This window comes from Phascolarctos cinereus, unplaced genomic scaffold (assembly GCF_003287225.1).
Source record: "Phascolarctos cinereus isolate Bilbo 61053 unplaced genomic scaffold, phaCin_HiC Scaffold_9;HRSCAF=440, whole genome shotgun sequence".
Classification (NCBI taxonomy): domain Eukaryota; kingdom Metazoa; phylum Chordata; class Mammalia; order Diprotodontia; family Phascolarctidae; genus Phascolarctos; species Phascolarctos cinereus.
The window spans coordinates 148,732,060-148,753,103 of record NW_027556402.1 but is presented as its reverse complement, the minus strand read 5'-3'; the positions used below and the strand labels follow the sequence as shown (position 1 = coordinate 148,753,103).

At 37.6% G+C, this 21,044-nt stretch overlaps 1 protein-coding gene across 1 annotated transcript; it reads left to right on the top strand.

Annotated features, from left to right (window-relative positions):
• The first annotated feature begins 13,703 nt into the window (after positions 1-13,703).
• Positions 13,704-20,397, top strand: SLC10A4 (solute carrier family 10 member 4). Its single transcript, XM_020990423.2, has 3 exons — positions 13,704-14,949; positions 15,675-15,885; positions 19,410-20,397. Exons 1-3 carry the CDS (start codon positions 14,303-14,305, stop codon positions 19,923-19,925), a joined length of 1,374 nt encoding a protein of 457 aa, XP_020846082.1. The 5' UTR covers positions 13,704-14,302; the 3' UTR covers positions 19,926-20,397.
• Positions 20,398-21,044: the final 647 nt, after the last annotated feature.

The window sequence follows — 21,044 nt, the reverse complement described above, 5'->3', positions numbered from 1 at the left end:
TTTTTATATTAACATGTAAATTTATTTTTTAGTTTTCAACATTTACTTCCACAAGATTTTGAATTCCATATTTTCACCCCATCTTGCCCCTCCCCCACCCCAAGATGGCATGCATTCTGAATACCCCTTCCCCTAGTCTGCCCTCCCTTCTTCCTCTCCCCCCTTTCTCTTATCCCCTTCCCCTTCTATTTTCCTGTAGGGCAGGATAGATTTCTGTATCTCATTTCTTGTATTTCTTATTTCCCAGTTGCATGTGGAAACATTTTTTTAAACATGTGTTTTTAAAACTTTGGGTTCCAAATTTTCTCCCTTCCTCCCACCCCACCCACCCTCATTGAAAAGGCAAGCAAGTCAATATAGGCCATACACGTGCAGTTATGCAAAACACTTCCATAGCAGACGTGTTGTGAAAAACTATTTCCCTTAATCCTATCCTGCCCCCCCATTTATTCTATTCTTTCTTTTGACCCTGTCCCTCCTCAGAAGTACTTCCTTCTGATTACCCCTTTCCCAATCTGCCCTTCTCTCTATCATCCCCCTGCTCTCTTGTCCCCTTCTCCCCTATTTTCCTGTAGGGTAAGACAGATTTCCATACCCAATTGAGTATGTATGTTATTCCCTCCTTAAGCCAAATCCTATGAGAATAAGATTCCCTCATTTCCTCTCACCTTCCCCGTTTCCCCTCCACTGTAAGAACCTTTTCTTGTCTGTTTTGTGAGATAATGTACCCCATTCTACCTCTCCCTTTCCTTCTCCTAGTATAATCCTCTCTCACCCTTAATTTTATTCTCCAGATATCACCCCTTCATCTTCAACTCACCCTGTGCCCTTTATCTATCTATCTATCTATCTATCTATCTATCTATCTATCTATCTATCTATCTATCATCATCATATAATTTTTCCCCTCCACTACCCTAATACTGACAAAGGTCTCATGAGTTATAAATATCATCTTTCCATGCAGGAATGTAAACAGTTCAACCTTAACAACTCTTATGATTTCTCTTTCCTGTTTACTTCATGTTCCACTTGAGTCTTGTATTTGAAAGTCAAATTTTCTATTCAGCTCTGGTCTTTTCATCAAGAATGCTTGAAAGTCCTGTATTTCACTGAATGACCATTTTTTCCCCTGAAGGATTATACTCAGTTTTGCTGGGTAGGTGATTCTTGGTTGTAATACTATCTCCTCTGCCCTCCGGAATATTATATTCCATGCCCTCCAGTCCCTTAATGTAGAAGCTGCTAAATCCTGTGTTTTCCTGAATTGTTTCTTTCTGGCTGCTTGCAATATTTTCTCCTTGACCTGGAAACTCTGGAATTTGACTATAATATTCCTAGGAGTTTTCCTTTGGGGATCTCTTTCAGGGGAGATCGTGGATTCTTTCAATTTCTATTTTGCCCTCTGGTTCTAAAATATCAGGGCAGTTTTCCTTGATAATTTCTTGAAAGATGATGTCTAGGCTCTTTTTTTGATCATGGCTTTCAGATAGTCCAATAATTTTTAAATTCTCTCTCCTGGATCTATTTTCCAGGTCAGTTGTTTTTCCAATGAGATATTTCACACTGTTTTCTAATTTTTCATTCTTTTGGATTTGTTCTACGTGTTTGATTTCTCATAAAGTCACTATCTTCCAATTGCTCTATTCTAATTTTTAAGGAGGTATTTTCTTCAGTAAGCTTTTGGACTTCCTTTTCCATTTAGCCAATTTTTCTTTTTAGGGCATTCTTCTCCTCATTGGCTTTTTGGACCTCTTTTGCCATTTGGTTTAGGCTATTTTTTAAGGTGTTATTTTCTTCAGTATTTTTTTGGGTCTTCCTTTAGCAAGCTGTTGACTGTTTTTCATGATTTTCTTGCATCACTTTCATTTCTCTTCCAAGTTTTTCCTCTACTTCTCTTACTTGCTTCTCAAAATCCCTTTTGAGTTCTTCCAAGGCCTGAGACTGATTCATACTTTTCTTGGAGGCTTTGGATGTGGGAGCTTTGGCTTTGTTGTCTTCTTCTGGTTGTATGTTTTGATCTTCTTTGTCACCAAAGTAAGATAATATAGTCTGACTCTTTTTGCGCTGTTTGCTCATGATCCCGCCAATTACTTGAGTTTTAAACTCTTTGTTAAGGTAAGAGTCTGCTTCCAATGTGGAGAATGTGTTGTCCCAAGCTTTGGGGGTTTGTATAGCTGTTTTCAGAGATACTTTTTTTTAAGGCAATTGGGGTTAAGTGACTTGCCCAGGGTCACATAGCTAGTAAGTATCAAGTGTTTGGTCGGAGGCCAGATTTGAATATTGACTTCAGGGCCGGTGCTCTATCCACTGTGCCACCTAGCTGCCCCCAGAGATACTTCTAGGGACCTGTAAATTTTCAGTTCTTCCAAGGTGATATGATAAGGGTTGAGGTGTTTAACTCTTTTCCTGGCCTGAGCTCTGGTCTTTGATTGACTGGCCACATGCAGTCTTTTCTCTCCTGGTACTGTGAGGAGGCTTTCCTCTTCACCCCCACTACAAGCTCCACCGCGCCAGCACTCCTCTTCACCCCAGGACCACCACCCAGATCCAAGCACGGGGCAAAGCAAGAGATTCCTGCCTCAGCACCAGTAAAGAGATCCCTGCAGTCCCCCTCTGATCATCCACTTGATTCCCCCCTCAGTTTGTGAGCTGGAAGCTCAGGACACAGGGACCGCCCCAGTGCCCACACTCTGTGCTCCGGAACTGGCTCTGACCTAGCTCTTCTCTCACCGCAAAAACAGACTTTTCCCACTAACCTTCTAAGTTGTCTTTGGCATTCGTTCATGGATTGAGGAGTCTGGAAGCCCTCACACCTGCCCGTGATTCAGTCCTCTGAGGTCTGCTCCAGGTTCGCTGCGCCCACGCCGAATTGCGTTCCTCTCCCCGCCCAGCGCGATATGCCTTTCCAATCAACCATCCAGGCTGTCTTGGGCTGGAAATTTGTTTTACTCTGTCTTTTTACTCTGTTCTGCTGCTTTAGAATTTGTTTAGAGCCATTTTTTAATGGGTATTTGGAGGGGTTTGGGGGAGATCTCAAGGAAGTCACTGCTTTCATGCCGCCACCTTGGCTCTGCTCCCCCTCCCCCCACCTTCTCTTGTCCTCTTATCCTTCTATTTTCCTGTAGGGCAGGATAGATTTCTATATTCCATTGCCTGTATATCTTATTTCCCAGTTGCACGTGGAAACAGTTTGTAACATTTGCTTTTAAAACTTTGGGTTCCAAATTTTTTTCCCTTCCTCCCTCCCTACCCACCCTCACTGAGAAGGTAAGCAACTCAATACAGGTTATATATGTGTAGTGATGCAAAACACTTCCATAGTAGTCATGTTGTGAAAAACTAACTATATTTCCCTTCATCCTATCCCACCACGTTTATTCTATTCTCTTTTGATCCTATCCCTCCTCAGAAGTGCTTGCTTCTGATTACCCCCTCCCCCAATTTGCTCTCCCTTCTATAATCTCCCTGCTCTCTTATCCCCTTACCCCCTATTTTCCTGTAGGGTAAGATAGATTTCCATATCCAAGTGAGTGTGTATGTTATTCCCTCCTTAAGCCAAATACGATGAGAATAAGATTCATTAATTTCCTCTCACCTTCCCCCACTTCCCCTCTACTATAAAAGCCTTGTCTGTTTTATGAGATAATTTGCTCCATTCTACCTCTCCCTTTCTCCTTATTACAGTATAATCCTCTCTCACCCCTTAATTTTATTCTCAAAATGTCACCCCTTCATCTTCAATTCACCCTGTGCCATCTATCTATCTATCTATCTATCCATCCATCCATCCATATAATTTTTTCCCCTCCAGCTGCCCTACTACTGACAAAGGTCTCATCAGTTACAAATATCTTTCCATGTAGGAATGTAAACAGTTCAACCTCAATAAATCCCTTATGATTCAACTTTCCTGTTTACCTCTTCATGCTTCTCTTGAGTCTTGTATTTGAAAGTCAAATTTTCTATTCAGCTCTGGTCTTTTCATCAAGAATACTTGAAAGTCCTCTATTTCACTGAATGTCCATTTATTCCCCCTGAAGGATTATACTCAGTTTTGCTGGGTAGGTGATTCTTGGCTGTAGTCCTATTTCCTTTGGCCTCTGAAATATTATATTCCAAGCTCTCTGGTGCCTTAAAGCAGAAGCAGCTAAATCTTGTGCTATCCTGATTGTATTTCCACAATACATAAATTGTTTCTTTCTAACTGCTTGCAATATTTTCTCCTTGACCTGTTTCTCAGCAATTCTCATCAAATATTGAGTTCTTACCCCCAAATCTTTGGGTTTATTAACTTTATTACTATGGTCATTTACTATTATGTATTGTGTACCTAATCTATTCCACCGATCCACCACCCTTTCTTAGCCAATATCAGATTGTTTAGATGATTGCTGCTTTGTATATAGTTTGAGATCTGGTACTGCTTAGGCCACCTTCCTTCACATTTTTTTTCATTGATTGTCTTGATATTCTTGATATTCTTGTAGATGAATTGTTATTTTTTTCTAGCTTTATAAAGTAACTTTTTGGTGGTTTGATTGGTATGACACTGAATAAGTAAATTAATATAGGTAGAATTGTCATTTTTATTATATTGGTTTGGCCTACCCATGAGTAATAATATTTCTCCAGTTGTTTAAATCTGACTTTGTGTGAAGTGTTTTGTAATTGTGCTCATATAGTTCCTGGGTTTGTCTCAGCAGGTAGACTCCCAAGTATTTCATACTATCTGCAGTAGTTTAAAATGGGACTTCTCCACCTCTTCCTACTGGACTTTGTGGACAATATATAGAAATGCTGATGATTCATGTGATGATTCATTATTTTATTACCTGAAACTTTGCTGAAGTTGTTAATTATTTCAACTAGTTTTTTAGTTGATCCTTTAGGATCTTTAAGTATACCATCATATTATCTGCAAAGAGCGATAGTTTTGTTTCCTCATTGCCTATTCTAATTCCTTCAATTTCTTTTTTTATTTATTGTCATTTAGCTAGCATTTCTAGTATAACATTAAATAAAAATGGTGAAAATTAGCATCTTTGTTTCACCACTGACTGTACTGAAAATGCTTCTAGCTTATCCCCTTTACAAAAAATGTTGATGGGTTCAGATAGTTACTGCTTATAATTTTAAGGAAAACTCTATTCTTATGCTTTTTAGTATTTTTAATATGAATGAATGTTGCATTTTGTCAAATGCTTTTACTACATTTATTGAGATAATCATATGATTTTTGTTGTTTTTGTTATTGACATGGTTTTTACTGATGGTTTTCCTAATACTGCATTCCTGATAAAAATCCCAGATTGTTATAATGTATGATCTTTATGATATCTTGTTGTAATCTCCTTGCTATTTAAATTTTTATTTAAAATTTTTTGCATCAATGTTCATTAGGGCAATTGGTCTATAGTATTCTTTCTGCTTTAGGTATCAATATCATATTTGTGTTATAAAATTTGGTAGGACTCCTGCTTTGCCTATTTTTCCAAATAGCTTATTATAGTATTGGAATTGTTCTTTAAACGTTTAGTATAATTGACTTGTGAATTCATCTAATTCTGGAGATTTTTTTTCTTAAAGACCTTATTAATAGCTTGTTCAGTTTTTTTTCCCTAAGATAGGGTTATTTACTTCCTCTTCTGGGTTTTTTGGGTTTTTTTGCTTTTTGGTGAAGCAATTGGGGTTAAGTGTCTTGCTCAAGGTCACACAGCTAGTTAAGTGTCAAGTGTCTGAAGCTGTATTTGAACTCAGGTCCTCCTGACTCCAAGGCCAGAGCTCTATCCACTGTGTCACCTAGCTGCCCCTTATTTCCTCTTCTGTTATCCTAAGCAATTTATAATTTTGTAAATAGTCATCCATTTCACTTAGTTTGTCAGATTATTAACATATAATTAGGCAAAGTAGCTCCTAATAATTTTTGTGTGAAGCAATAGGGGTTTAGTTACTTGCCCAGGGTCATATAGCTAGTAAGTGTTGTGTCTGAGGCTGGATTTGAACTCAGGTCCTCCTGACTCTAGGGCTGGTTCTCTATCCACTGCACCACCGAACTGTTTTACTTTCATCTTTATTAACCCTTTTTATTTTTGATACTAGTTATTTGGTTTTCTTGTTTTTTTTTAAAGTAAAATTAGATAAAAGTTTATTTATTTTACTAGTTTCTTTTTTTTCCCCATAAAACCAGCTCCTGGTTTTATTTTAGTTCAATGGTTTTCTTACTTTTAATTTTATTAATCTCTCCTTTGATTTTCAAGATTTCCAATGTGGAGTTTAATTGGAGATCTTTAATTTATTTTTTCTAGTTTTTTTTTTAAATTGCATGCCCAATTCATTGATTTGCTCTTTCTCTATTTCACTGATGTAAGCATTTAGAAATATAAAATTTCCCCTAAGTACTGTTTTGGCTGCACCCTTAAATTTTGATATGTTGTTTCATTGTTGTCATTCTCTGAAATGAAATTGTTGTTTTCTATGATTTGTTTTTGACCCACTTGTTCTTTAGTGTGAGATAATTTTGTTGCAGTTGTTCAATCATTTCAGTCATGCCTGACTCTTTGTGCCTCTCTTAATGTCCCCCCAGCCATTTCTCTTATTCCCTTCTACTCCTACTACCCTGTAGGATATGATAGATTTCTATACTCAACTGAGTGTGTATGGTATTCCCTCTTTCAGCCAACTCTGATAAGAGCAAGGTTCAAGCACTATCCACTACCTTCCCCCTTCACCATCTTCCCCTCCAATTTATAGTGGAGCTCTTCCTTGTGCACCTTTTTTATGTAAGATAATTTTCCGTTCTTCCTCTCCCTTCCCCTCTTCTTCTAGTGCATCTCTCTTTCTCACGCCTTAATTTTATTTTTTAAAAATCATCCTATCATACTCACCTCATACCCATACCCTCTACATATACTTGTTGTAACTGCCCTAATATTGAGAAAATTCTTAGTAGTTACAAATATCATCTTTCCATATAGGAATGTAAACAGTTAAACCTTATTAAATTCCTTATGATTTCTTTTTCATGTTTAACTTCTAACCCTTCTCATGAGTCATATTTTTCTATTTGAAAGTTATATTTTCTATTCAGCTCTTGTCTTTTCATGAGGAATGCTTGAAAATCCTTTATTTCATTAACTATCCAGTTTCCCCCTTGAAGTTTATACTCAAGTTTTGCTGGGTATTTGACCTTTAGTTATAATCTCAGGTCCTTTGCCTTTTAGAGTATGCTATTCAAAGACCTCTGATCCTTTAATGTGAAAGCTGCTAAATCTTGTGTGATTCTGCCTGTGGCTCCACAATTTTTGAATCATTTGTTTCTGGATGCTTGCATTGTTTTCTCCTTGACCCGAGAGCTCTGAAATTTAGCTGTAATATTCCTGGGAATTTTCATTTTGGGATCTCTTTCAGGAAATGGTCAGTGGATTCTTTCAATTTCTATTTTACCTTCTGATTCTAGGATATCAGGGTAGTTTTCCTTGATAATTTCTTGAATATGAGGGTCTTTTTTTGATCATAGTTTTCAGGTAGTCCAACAACTCTTAAATCATCTCTCCTCGATGTGTTTTCCTGCCAGTTGTTTTTCCAATGAAGAGTTTTGAATTTTCTTCTATTTTTTTTTTATTCTTTTGACTTTGCTTCATTTTTGGTTGTCTTATGGAGTCATTAGCTTCCACTTAGCCAATTCTAATTTTTAAGCAATATTTTCCTTAGTGAGCTTTTGCACCTCTTTTTCCATTTGGCTAATTCTGCTTTTTAAGGAATTTTCTTGAGAGGATGTTTGTGCCTCTCTTAGCTTTTGGTCTAGTCTGTGTTTTTTTAAGGTGTTATTTTCTTCAGCATTTTTTTATGCCTCTTTTATCAAGTTGTTGACTCTTTTCATAATTTTCTTGCATACCTTTCATTTATTTCCCCAATTTTTCCTCTATGTCTTTTGTTTGATTTTTAAAATCCTTTTGGAGCCTTTCTAGGAATTCTTGTTGGGCTTGTGTCCAATTCCTTTTTCTTCTTTGAGGCTTTGCTTGTAGCTGTTTTAACAGTGTTTTCTTCTTAGTTTGTATCTTGATCTTCCCTATCACCACAGTAATTTTTCATGGTTAGGTTTTTTGTTTTTTTATGTTTGCTCATTTCACCTGCCTATTTCTTGACTTTTAATTTTATATTAAAGTTGGGCTCTGCTCCTAGGGTGGAGGGAGCACTGTTAGAGGCTTCAGGTATTTCTTGCTGCTGTTTTCAAAACTAGGTTTTGGGGTTTTTTTGGGTGGGGGAACTATAAGTTTGGTATGTTTCCAAGGTAGTATGATCACACAGCCTTGGAATTGAGACACAGGCCTTACTCCTTTGTGAACAACTACAAGCACTCTTTTCCATCCTTGAACTGTAATCAGGTACCCCACTCCCCTGAGGCTGCAAGTGCTAATGTGCCTCTCTGTCCTGAAACTGTGACTTGGAATGGTGTAAGGGCAATGCAAGAGAGTACTAAACCCAGCACCAGCCAAAGATCTCCTGTGACCACTTTCTGAATAGTTGTCTGACCGCTTACTATCTATTGGCCGAGAGCTCCTAAAGCAGTGCTACTGCTGTTGCAGCTGCCTTCAAGGCCTGCTACTGGTGATGCTGAGGTAGGCCTGTACTGTGTTCCATGCCCAATTACTACCCTGGTGACAGACTTTTCCTGCCAACCTCTTAAGCTGTATTGAGCTAGAATACTGTTTCACCCTAACCTTCTGTTGGTTCTGTCACTCCAGAAATCAATTTGGAGTATTATTTTAATGTTGTTTGGAGGGAAATTTGAGAGAGTTCAGGTGAATCCCTACCTTTATTCTGACCTCTTGGTTCCATCCCCTGGAAGCTACATTCATTGGTTTAATCATAATTTCAACAACAATGACTCTCAGATTTATATATTCAGTCTTAATTTCTTTCCTGCTCTCCCATCACGAAGTACTTACTAGACATTTTGAACTGTATGTCCTATAAGCATCTCAAATTCTGCAGACCCAAAACAAAACTCATTTCCCCCCTAAAACCCACCATTCTTCTACATTTTCCTATTTCTATGGATAATACCACCATTTTTCTGGTTACTCAGATTTGTAAGCTTACTGTCATCCTCAGCTACTTATTCTTCCTCATTTCACATACTGAATCAGTGGACAAATCCATAGTTCTTTCTATAGTTCAGGCCTTCATCACCTCTTGGTTGGCCTCTTGAGAAAAGCCTCTCAAGTGACCATAATAATCCAGTGTTTGATAAACCCAAAGACCTCAGCTTTTGGGATAAGAACTCACTATTTGACAAAAATTGCTGGGAAAGCTTCAAAACAGTAAGGCAGAAACTAGGTACAGACCAACCTTTTATACCAAGATAATATCAAAATGGATACATGATTTAAACATAAAGGGCAATACCATAAGCAAATTAGGATAAGGAATAGTTTACCTGTTAGATGTATGGAGAAAGAAGAATTTATGACCAAACAAGAGATAGAGAGCATTATTAGATACAAAATGGACAATTTTGATTATACTAAATTAAAAAGGTTTTGCACAAACAAAACCAATGCAACCAAGATTAGAAGGAAAGCAGAAAGCTGGGAAACAATTTTTATGGCCAGTGTTTCTGGTAAAGGCCTCATTTCTCAAATGTATAGAGAACTGAGGCAAATTTATAAGAATACAAGTCATTCCCCAATTGATAAATGGTCAAAGGATACGAACAGGCAATCTTCAGATGAAGAAATCTAAGTTGCTATAGTCACATGAAAAAAAAATGCTCTAACTCACTACTAACCAGAGAAATAAAAATTAAAACAACTCTGAGGTACTCACACATACCAGATTGGCTTATGTGACAGAAAAAAAATGTTGGAGGGGATGTGGGAAAATTGGGACATTAATGTACTGTTTGTGGAGCTGTAAATTAATCCAACCATTCTGTACAGCAATTTGGAACTATGCCCAAATGGCTATAAAACTGTGCTTACCGTTTGATCCTGCAATACCACCACTGGGTCTATATCCTGAAGAGATATAATTTTTAAAAAAGGAGTGGGGGGAAGGAAAGGATGTATATGTAAAAAACTATTTATAGTATTTCTTTTTGTAGCGGTGATGAATTGGAAATTGAGGGGATGCCTATCAATTGGGGAATGGCTAAATAAGTGTGGTATAGCATTGTAATGGAATATTACTGTGATATAAGAAACAATGAGCAGGTTGATTTCAGAAAAACTTGGGAAGACTTATATGAATTGATACAAATTGAAGTGAACATAACCAGGAGAACATTGTACACAGCAACAGCAATACTGTATGATGATCAACAATGAATGACTTAGCTATTTTTTTCTAGTTTTTAAAATTTTTTTAAATTTTATTAATTTATTTTGATTTATCAACAATCACTTCCATATGCTTTTGAGTTGAAAATTTTTCTCCCTCTTCCTCCCCCCCCCAAGATGCTGCACAATCTGATATAGGCTTTACATTTGCATTCCTATTAAACATATTTTCACATTAGTGAAGTTGTAAGTAAGTAAAAATTAAAACCAATAGGAGGCACTATCAGAAAGATGAAACAAAACTCAACAGAAGGTAAAAATAAGTGATAGCGATTTGACTTCCATAGTTCTTTCTTTGGATGTGGACAGCATTTTCCATCCCAAGGGATCTGGAGATGTCTTAGATCCTTGTAATGCTAAGAAGGGTTCAGTTTAACAATATTTGACTTAGCTATTCTTAGCAAAACAATGAGCAAAGACAATTCTAAAGGACTCAGGAAAAATGCTATTCATCTCCAGAGAAAGAACTGATGGAGTCTGAATGCAGATAGAAGCATACTGTTTTTCACATTCTGCATTTTTTTCTCCCTTTGGGCCTGTGTCTTCTTTCACAACGTGACTAATATTGGTAATATGTTTTGCATGATTAAACATGTATAACCTACATCAAATTGTTTACTGTCTCAGGGAGGGAGGAAATGAGAGAAGGAGAAAATTTGGAAATCAAAACATTTTTAAAATGAATGATAAAAATTATCTTCACCTGTGACTGGGGAAAAAGAATTTTTTTAAAAAATCTTCTTTTTAAAAGAAAAAAGCCTCTTATTTGGACTACCTCAAGGTTCTTACCACTATGATCATTCTACGTACAGTTGCCAATGTCATTTTCCTAACGTGCAAGTCTGACAATGTCACTATTCCCTTACTCAAAAAATTCTAGTGGTTCCCTGTTACCTGTAGGATCAATTGTAAATTTTCCTGTCATTTAAAGTTCATGACAATCCAGTTTCATCAGAACTTTCTAGACTTATTACATGTTACTCACCTTTACCACTCCATTCTCCAGTCAAATTTGCTTTCTCATTGTTCTCCACACTGAGGCCCTCTATCTCCGGTCTCCCAGTCTTTGAAGAGGTCTTCCCCCAGGCTCAGAATGCACTTCCTTCTCACCTGCATCTCAGAGAATCCCTATCTTTCCTTAAGGTTCAACTCAATCATTCCCTACAAGAAGCTTTTCTTAAACCCTTTTCAAATTGTTCTTCCCCCCCCCCACGCAACAAATTATCTTTAATCTATTTTCATATTCTTATATATGTACATATTGTCTCTCTCACACCTAGATTCTAAGTTCCTTGAGGGCAAGGACCATTTCACTTTAATAGCTAACAGTTATGTATTATTTACTATGTGCTAGGTGCTTTACAATTACTATTTCATTTCATCATCACAACAACCCTGGGAGGTACACGCTCTTTTTAATCACATTTAACAGATAAGGAAATGGAGGCAGACAGGTTAAATGAGTTGCTCAGAATCATACAACTTAAAAAGTGTCTGACACTGGATTTGAACTCAAAACTGACTCTGGGCATGGTACTCTATCCACTGCATCTCCTTGCTGTCCTATATTCTTAGTATTTAGTGTTATATATGCAAGAGGAGAATATGCAACCAGTATGAGGAATATTTCTGTAACTTCGCCTTTGTTATACTTTCTCAGGAAATATCCTATTACAGAAATGAATAGAGTTCTCCCGGGTGAATGATATTGGGACCAGAGGTATACTGGATGGGGGCTCATGGGTAACAGTATTAGAAACCACAACCCTTTAAGGTTACCCATAGGATACTGAGTAGAGTATCCTTCCTTTTGGGAACTTAAGCTGCCAGTCTAAAGCAAGTTGATAAAGAGAACACTGAAGGCGTGCTAAAATAGTATTATCAAACCAAATGAGGGGAATGCTATGGATATATACTTTGTCAAGATTTTAGCAAAGGTTTTGATGAAGGATCTCATACTATTTTTGTAGAGACACTGGGGAAATATTAATTAGACAATAATACAATCAAATGCACATTCAGAACTGGGCAGCTGGCTGGATCTAGAGGTTAGCTAGTGGTGTAGTGGATAGAGTTAGGAAAATCTGAGTTTAAATTTGGTTGCTGTGGGGCAAGTCACTTACCCTCTTTGCCTTAGTTTCCTCAACCGTATAATGATACAATTGTGTAATGTATACTACTGTATAATGATATAATGTATAATTCCTCAAAGGTAAAATTATAATAATAGCACCTACCACTTAGGATGGTTGTGAGGATCATGGATGTACACATCCATAAAGCCCTGAGCACAATGTCTGGCACATAGTCGGCACTATATAAATGCCTGCAGAGTTAAGAACAAAATGAGAGAGCAAAATATAAAACACTCTGTAGATGTTTAATTTTAAGTACTCTACAAATAGCTATTTTTGTCTGTAGGGATTGTTTTACTTGGTACCTATATGCCCGAGACCTAGAACAGTGCTGGACATACAGTAGGCACTTAATAAATACAGATTTGATTTTTAAAATTATTACTTGGAGAAAGAATAATTTTTAAATTAGGAATGGATATACGTTTATCTAAAAAAAAAGGCAGCATTTTCTTACTTTTTTTTTTGAATCATTAGACAAGAAATTTGTTTCTCTCACAACTATACTTGGCAACATTTTTAGGAAGGAAATTACCCTGTGATGCTATGTGTCAATAACAGGGAAATTAAGCAACAAACTATCATTCTTGTAGGCATGTGGTAAATTTCAAAAGAGAAAATAGAATACTATTAAAGAAAAAATTTTAAACTTAAAATTGGATACCATTCTTTAAAGAAAATATTCCTTTCTATTAAAGCATCTTTTCTTTTCTCTCTCAAAATTCCATTTTCTCCACAAAGATTTTTCTCATTAATTAGTTCTTATCTGTATATATTCTCCCTACCACAGATCACTGAAAAACACAAGTACAAGAGATGCAAGACTAAACAGCGAAACATTTAGAAACAACATTATTTAGCTCATTAACAACACCTCTTCTTGTAAGAGGGACTCTATCTAGTCCCTAGACACCAATGACATTAAAGCCCTTGATATAATTCCTGAACAGTAACAGCATTTCTGCTCAATAGTTCTAATGGCTGTCACATACCCATTTGCAGTTCAGACTTGACCCTGTGACACATCTGTAGCAACGTGATAGATTGTTGGAACAGCATTATATTCTGTCTGTTTTTTATATATGGAGAAACTACCCTCCTCAAACATCATTATCAAAGAAAACTGGGCTGACAGAAACGCCCAACCAAGCTTTCTTCCCCACCCCATCCCCCTTCTATGTTAGGTCTTTGTTCAGCCTCAGGTCACATTCTAACAGAGCCACTTAATGGTGATTAAAGGGAGGAGCCAGTACTGCCCCTAGGGACTAGGGACACAAAAGTAAGAAGAGGCAGTGAAAGTCTGGGAGCTGGCTTTGCTCTCAAATAGGATGCATCTTCATGATTATTCAAGGAAGCCTGATTGAAGGACTTATCTTAGCCCTCTCAAGCACAGTGGGAGGAGGATTCATACTTAGGACTACGAGGAGGAGGAAAGGGTTTTCCTAAGAGGCAGAAAATCTCGGGAATCCTAGGTCTGCTGGAAGCTACGCTTATCAGTGGCTGTGTGGACCAAGGACCACAGGGCGCTCCAGGGTCCTCCCAGCATATGGGTTGACAGCAGCAAAGAAGAAAGGTGTTGGGAAAGGCAGCTGGGGGTGGGGAATACAGCAAGTGCACCAGGGAGTGAATCTCACCCGGCAGAGCGGCAGTCTCTTCGATCTCAACGTCTCCTCGGTACCTGCTGCTCCCTTCTTGGCTGCTTGAGAGTTTCGATGTGCTACAGGCAACCTGCAGCTCAGCTCACAGCCTTTAGGACTGAGAAAGGCATCAGCGGCAAAGGCAGGACATAGATCAACCCATCTCATCCATCAGGGATTCTCAGCCATGGATAGCAAGGACAATGAGACTCTGCTGTTCTTGCCTTCTACAGAGCTGGATAACTACACCCAGAAAATCAACATCAGCAGCTTCAGCCCAAGCCCTGGGCTTAACTTTAGTCCCAGCATTATTGCTGACCCCAGCCTGAGCCCCAATTTTAGCTCTAGCATTATCCCTGACCCCAGCTCCAGCCCCAGCCCCAGCCATATCCCCAGCCTCAGCTATATCCCTAGCCCCAGTCTCAGCTCCAATCTGAATCCTACCCCCACTACCTGGGAGTCAAAGATCAGCAGTAGTCCACAAGGTTTTGCTCACCTCCCACAGGATTGGGGTTCCCAAGACAATCCATTCTGGGATACCCCTTTAAACCATGGACTGAATGTATTTGTGGGAGTGGCACTGTGCATTACCATGCTGGGGCTGGGCTGCACTGTGGAGGTGAATCACATAGGGGCTCACATCCGCAGGCCCATAGGGGTACTGCTGGCACTCATCTGCCAGTTTGTCTTCATGCCCCTACTGGCCTTCCTTCTGGCCCTCATCTTCTCTCTGGATGAAGTGGAAGCTGTAGCAGTATTATTATGCGGCTGTTGTCCTGGTGGAAACCTTTCTAATCTTATGTCTCTGCTGGTGAATGGCGACATGAACCTCAGGTAAGACCTTCGGTTATCCCTACTGTAGGTAGCTTCTCCAACCCAAATTAGCTACACAATAAGGTGAGAAAAATAAAGAGAGCTGTGAAAAAGAATGTAGAATGGGCAAAAAGTAGAGAAAGGATTTAATGTGAGAAGCTTTCAAATTAATAAAGCATTAAAAAAAAGATTGTAGTTGTAAAAGTGGGAGCAAAAAAAGGGAAGGAAACATGATAACTGTGATCCTCCAACTCTTCAATGAGTTTAAAAGCTGGGATTACTTTGTAATTTAGGGCTGTCAGGAATGACATTTAGTTCCTTTGGGCAGCTGAACCACATAGAATATCTGTGGAATTCAATTCAACAAGTATTTATTCAAGGAAAACTAAAAAACAAAGAAATATACAAAAAAATCCGACAACTAGAGATCTTTGTCCCTCTAATTAATTAGATCCAACCCAGATCAATGGATTACTTTAAAATCTCAGGCATACAAAGACAGGGGACAGTAGTGGAACATAACATCTCTTTTACCCTGTTTCATTAGGAGGGTGGGTCCTATGCCCTTTTATCACTCAGATATGTAGGTTTCTCCCTGCAGCTCTCCTCAGATGCTTAGGGACCCCTCCCTAGACCATAAACTGGGTAATTCACTTTTCCCCCTAGTCACTTCCCCTTCTGTACAGAGGCTGGTTGGTGAGTCAGTGCTAACCTGATGCTTATTGTGTTTACTTCCATCTCTACAGTATTATCATGACTATTTCTTCCACGCTTCTGGCTTTGCTATTGATGCCCCTGTGCCTGTGGATCTATAGTCGGGCCTGGATCAATACAACTCTGGTGCAGTTATTACCACTGGGAGCAGTGACCCTGACCCTCTGCAGCACCCTGATTCCTATTGGTGTAGGTGTCTTCATCCGCTACAAATATACACGGGTTGCTGACTATGTCCTTAAGGTATGGTCCTGATTCTGTTCTCAAACTCAGTCTTGTTTATAAGAGCCTTAGATGTGTCACTTCTTTGACCCTTAACTGGGCTGAACAGGGGGGAGAATCTGCTTCACATTCTACAAGGAAGATTTCTGTACACAGTTCATATAGCAAAAGATCACCTTTACTAGAGGCTTCTGAGAATTATCACTATAGAAAAAGCTTTGCTGAAAAGAATATTTCAAGGCACAAGTAGAAGGAACAAAACAGAAACAGCTGGAAAAAATTAAGAAAATGAAGTATACAGCAAAACTATTTCCCTCTAACAATAAGAGCTGATCAAATAAAACCATCAAAATATGATTTGTATGAAACTTTAGGAACAATTTACTATGTTTTGTAGAGCTCACAAAAATTGTCCTTGAGAACATCATTTAAACATAGCTTATTGAAAAAAAAAATTAAACCAGTTCTCATGTTTTTCAGGTTATAAAGGGATTTAATATTCTCAAAAGCAAACCTGGACATTAAAAACACTTAAAGGAATAGAAATGATGACTTAGCAAATGGATGCTATACAAACACAAAATATGTATATGTGAACATAAAATAAAATTTTATTTTTGAAATGTATCTTATGCCACAATCTTGGCTGTTCCTTCTTGGCCAAATACAATCTTGCATTATTTTTGGCTGTTGTAGTTAGTTTTCTAATACCTTAGAGAAAGGGGGAAAAAATGTAAGAATTTCAAACAATGTATTCCTCCAACAACAACAAAAACCCAGAGACACAGTCTACTAACTATAAATAATAATCACCAACAGCAGGATCTTACTTTTATCCGTGGGAAAGCTACTGAACCAGCTCTTTCAATAAATAAATAAGGTTTTCTGTACCAATATTTAGTCAAATGAACAAAAACAAAGGCAAAATACCTTGACTTAAAACAATTGAATGGAAAACTCTATGATAAAGTTTCAATTACGTGACATTTGAGAATAGTTCATTCGTTTTGCTTTGTCATCAGCAATGTCTTCATTTCCTAAGGTTATATTATTATATAGAAGGCCTAAATTTGTTAATATCAAAAAACAATTATGTCTTCTCTTTGCACATTTACTTAACTCAAAAGTCTTATGAAGAAATATATTGCCTTAAAATAGATTTTATACCTAATTTTTAAGTGTTAAAAGGTTAAATTTTCTCCATAACTTAATCAACAAAAGTCAAACTAGCAGTTTACATGCTAAAAACAGAATAATTTTAATCACTTAAATAAAAATAAGTGAATATATTTGACATTAATGTGAAGCTGGTGACCCATATGGCATGGTAGAAAGAATGCCAGACTTGGGGGTCAGTAGACATGGATCTGAATTTCACTTGGTACTTTTAGTAGCTAGCTATATAATACATCTCTTAATTTCCCAGAGCCCCAGATTCCTCTTCTCTAAAACAGGGATAATACTTTCAACTAGCTACATCTTAGAGGACTGCTTTGAGGAAACACTTCTCAAACCTTAAAGTCACTTTGCCTTGAGGAACAGGGACGCTAAGTCCAACATAGCAGGATGTCCGCTTTAAAGGTACTTTGCAAACTTCAAAAAGTGATAATTAAATGTGAGTGGGTTTGGGAGGACTAGATCTGAGATTTCATCCCAGTAAGGGAATCCAAGTGAACCTGCTCCCTCTACCAGATATAACAGTCAGACTCAGGACCTGAACCTTCAGATTTTCCCTATACAGAAGCCAACTCTTGATCTACTATGCCAGAGTTGATTCTTAAATTCCTTAAATGTGAGTTAGTTTAGGAAAATGTAATGGTAAGATATTTAATAACATTGTCAAGATACCTATACAATTTTAAAATCAGCATCAAATCTCAGTAATTACTGAAAGAATTAAAGTAGTTGGAAGGCAGAGACAACTCTACAATTCAATATATCAAAGTAAACAAAAGTTATTTTTTCTGTACTGATTTTCCATATGTACTGACAATTCAAATGGAACAATGTTTTTCATATTTTAAGCTATAAGGATCATATGATTGTTTAGTTTTCTATCTATTTCTTGTTTGAAAGTATGATGAACATACTTTCAGAATCCTTCAATGTTGAGACTTGACTCAAAAGTTACTAGCTAAAATACATATTTAAATTACAATTAGGTTTTTTTAAAAGTAAATTGGGGTTAAGCGACTTGCCCAGGGTCACACAGCTAGTAAGTGTCTGAGGTCATATTTGAACTGAGGTCCTCCTGGCTCCAGGGCTGGTGCTCTATCCACTAAGCCACCTAGCTGACCCCCAAATTACTTTTCTTAAAAGTAATATTAAGTATGCTAATCCCACATATGAAACTCTCTTCATAACTATCTAGGAATCTGATCCATCATCAAAGGCACTATCTAAAATCTTTGCTAACAGTCTGTAGCAAAAGGATTTTTTCCACGCTACTCTCATCATACAGTTTATTTTACTTGAACGACTTAAAAGTATCTGGCAAGATACCAAGATGACAGTGTTCTGTAACACAGAAAAACATATTTAGTGCCAGCTGCAATGTATAAACAAGCTGCTTATTACGATGATGATAAAATATCACAGGAAGATGTTTTAGAGTCTAACAGGTAAGAATTAACAGAATATGGGAAGAGTCAATTTAACTTTGTAAAAGAAATATATCTGCATTTGACATTAGCATGTTTACATTCTTGTCATAATAAAACCTAAAAGATGTCATGTTTCAATATTATGAAAAATCCTTTGGAATGTGAAATACAATCCCAAGTGTTAAAAATACTGCTTGTGAAAAGGAATTTTAATATTTTATTCATGTAATCCCAGACATAGTGCAAGACTAGATTTCATGTACAAAGCAAAGATGTTTAGGAAGTCTTGCTATATTTTGTATTGGTAAGACCACATTTGGAATTCTGTGTTTAATTCTGGGTGCTGCATTTTAAGAGGAAATTTGTGAAATGAACCAGGAAACTCTAAAAGAGGCAGTAAGAATGTAGAAACTATGTTATATGATTTACAATTGAAAAAAAACAGGGATGTTCAGTTTGGAGAAGAGCAGAGAGGGGACAGGATGAAAGATCTTTGCGTATTTTAAGGTAGTTATATGGAAGAAGTTGTTTTGCTCCAAATGGCAGGGCAAAAACTAATTAGTAGAAACCACAGAAGGGAAAATTCAGTTCAACATAAAGGAAGGATTTACTAAAACATATCTCCGTTCACTAACAGCGAACTGACTGGATGAGCCTGACAACAGCTGACAGTTCTAGAGTGTTTTAAAGTTTGCCAAGCAGTTTACAACACTGTAACGCAAGTATTACCACTCCTATTTTACAGATGAGAGTCAGCCTGGGAGAAGTCAAGTGATTACCCAGGATCACAAAGCTAATAAACATCAGAAGCACATCTGAACCCTGGCCTTCCTTACTCTTAGTCCAACACTATTCACTTGCTGTATAGGCTAATATCTATAATTTATTTATTTATTTAATTTTCCTGCATTTAAAACTGATTTATCCATTTTCTATTACTAGGTTTCCCTGTGGTCTCTGCTAGTGACTCTGGTGGTCCTTTTCATTATGACTGGCACTATGTTAGGACCTGAACTGTTGGCAAGTATTCCTGCAACTGTTTATGTTGTTGCAATATTTATGCCTTTGGCTGGATATGTGTCAGGATATGGTTTAGCTACCTTATTTCATCTTCCATCCAACTGCAAGAGGACTGTCTCTCTGGAAACAGGTAGTCAGAATGTACAACTCTGTACTGCTATTCTAAAACTAACCTTTCCTCCACAGCTCATAGGAAGTATGTACATGTTTCCTTTGCTTTATGCTCTTTTCCAGTCTGCAGAAGCAGGGATTTTTGTATTAGTATATAAGATGTATGGAAGGGAAATTGTGCATAAGCAAGATCCTCTGGATGAAGATGATACAGATATTTCTTATAAGAAACTGAAGGAAGAAGAAATGGCAGATACTTCATATGGATCAGTTAAAGTAGATGAACATAATTCAATAATGATGGAGCCCACCCAGACCTCATTGTAGATTACATTTAATGTAGAGCAACATAGGGGCTTCTATCCTTAACTCCTATTTATGGTCTGTGGTATGCTTAAGTAGTATTAAATGGCTTTAATATAACAGGATTCTTCTAAATGTAACTATAGTACCCCTTCCATTGTAAGATGCTCAAGGCTTCACTAATGTCAGCTACAAACATTTCCTCAAATTTAAAAATTTAAGTCCATTCAATGTCATAACCTATACATCAGTTTACCAACACAAAGTTGAAGCTAAGTGAATGTCTGTTCAGGCTTTTGATGTTGCCTATTTAAATTATTCTTTTAAAATGGGGAAGCTATTAGAAACCATGACCTCTCAAACATAAAATTTTGGTGCACTATGAGTAAAAACATAAGTAAGAACATAATCAAATTTCATGTATTCATCATATAAGAAATGTAGTATTTGTCTTGTACTCAGAGTTGAGCTCAATTAAATAAAAAGTGTAATAATGTCTACTCTGTTAAACATGCATCACATTAGAGCAATCAGTAAAGACATTAAAATGCCTATTATTACTTGAGCTGATATTCTTTATCCCTTGATACTAAAAAACTAATTATTTAAGATTCTGCCTCTCCCCAAGTGAAGTGGTTCCTAAATTAATAATTTAAACAATTACACCATGCTACACATTTATCTATGGGCCATTCCAATTTGGTTAAAAAATCTTGCATTATTATAACACTCTGACGAAGAATGAGAAACAGGTCCACCACTGAGAAATTCCCTCATGGTTAAGGGGTACAGCGGCGAGCAAGAGCAAAGACCTTGGCAAAAGCTGGTCCAATGAGGGGGGGGTTCTCTGTCATGTCTCCACGACCTCCCTGCAGCCCCCTTCCTGGCCCTCTAACAGGGACTACCAGGCACCACCGATTCGCAATCAATCTCACCCTGCCCTCCAGGTTCTTGAGACCTTCCACGTGTTCACTATCTGGGGAACCCCAAATTAATTTAACTGAGCAGGGCTTCAGCCATTAGACCTGGCAGACGGGGGAAATGACCCCTTTCGGGGCCGCTCCAGAGGCACTTAAGGCCTGGGTTTTCGCCCTAGTCTCTCTGGCCTGGGTCCTCATTCACCCCTCGGGGTCCTGACAATCC

What these genes read in the sequence shown, in the direction of transcription:
- SLC10A4 (XM_020990423.2), top strand. Translation starts at nt 14,303, where the DNA reads ATGGATAGCAAGGACAATGAGACTCTGCTGTTCTTGCCTTCTACAGAG. An exon ending in AATGGCGACATGAACCTCAG is followed by an intron (nt 14,950 to 15,674) that starts GTAAGACCTTCG and finishes CCATCTCTACAG; the next exon opens with TATTATCATGACTATTTCTT. An exon ending in TTGCTGACTATGTCCTTAAG is followed by an intron (nt 15,886 to 19,409) that starts GTATGGTCCTGA and finishes TTCTATTACTAG; the next exon opens with GTTTCCCTGTGGTCTCTGCT.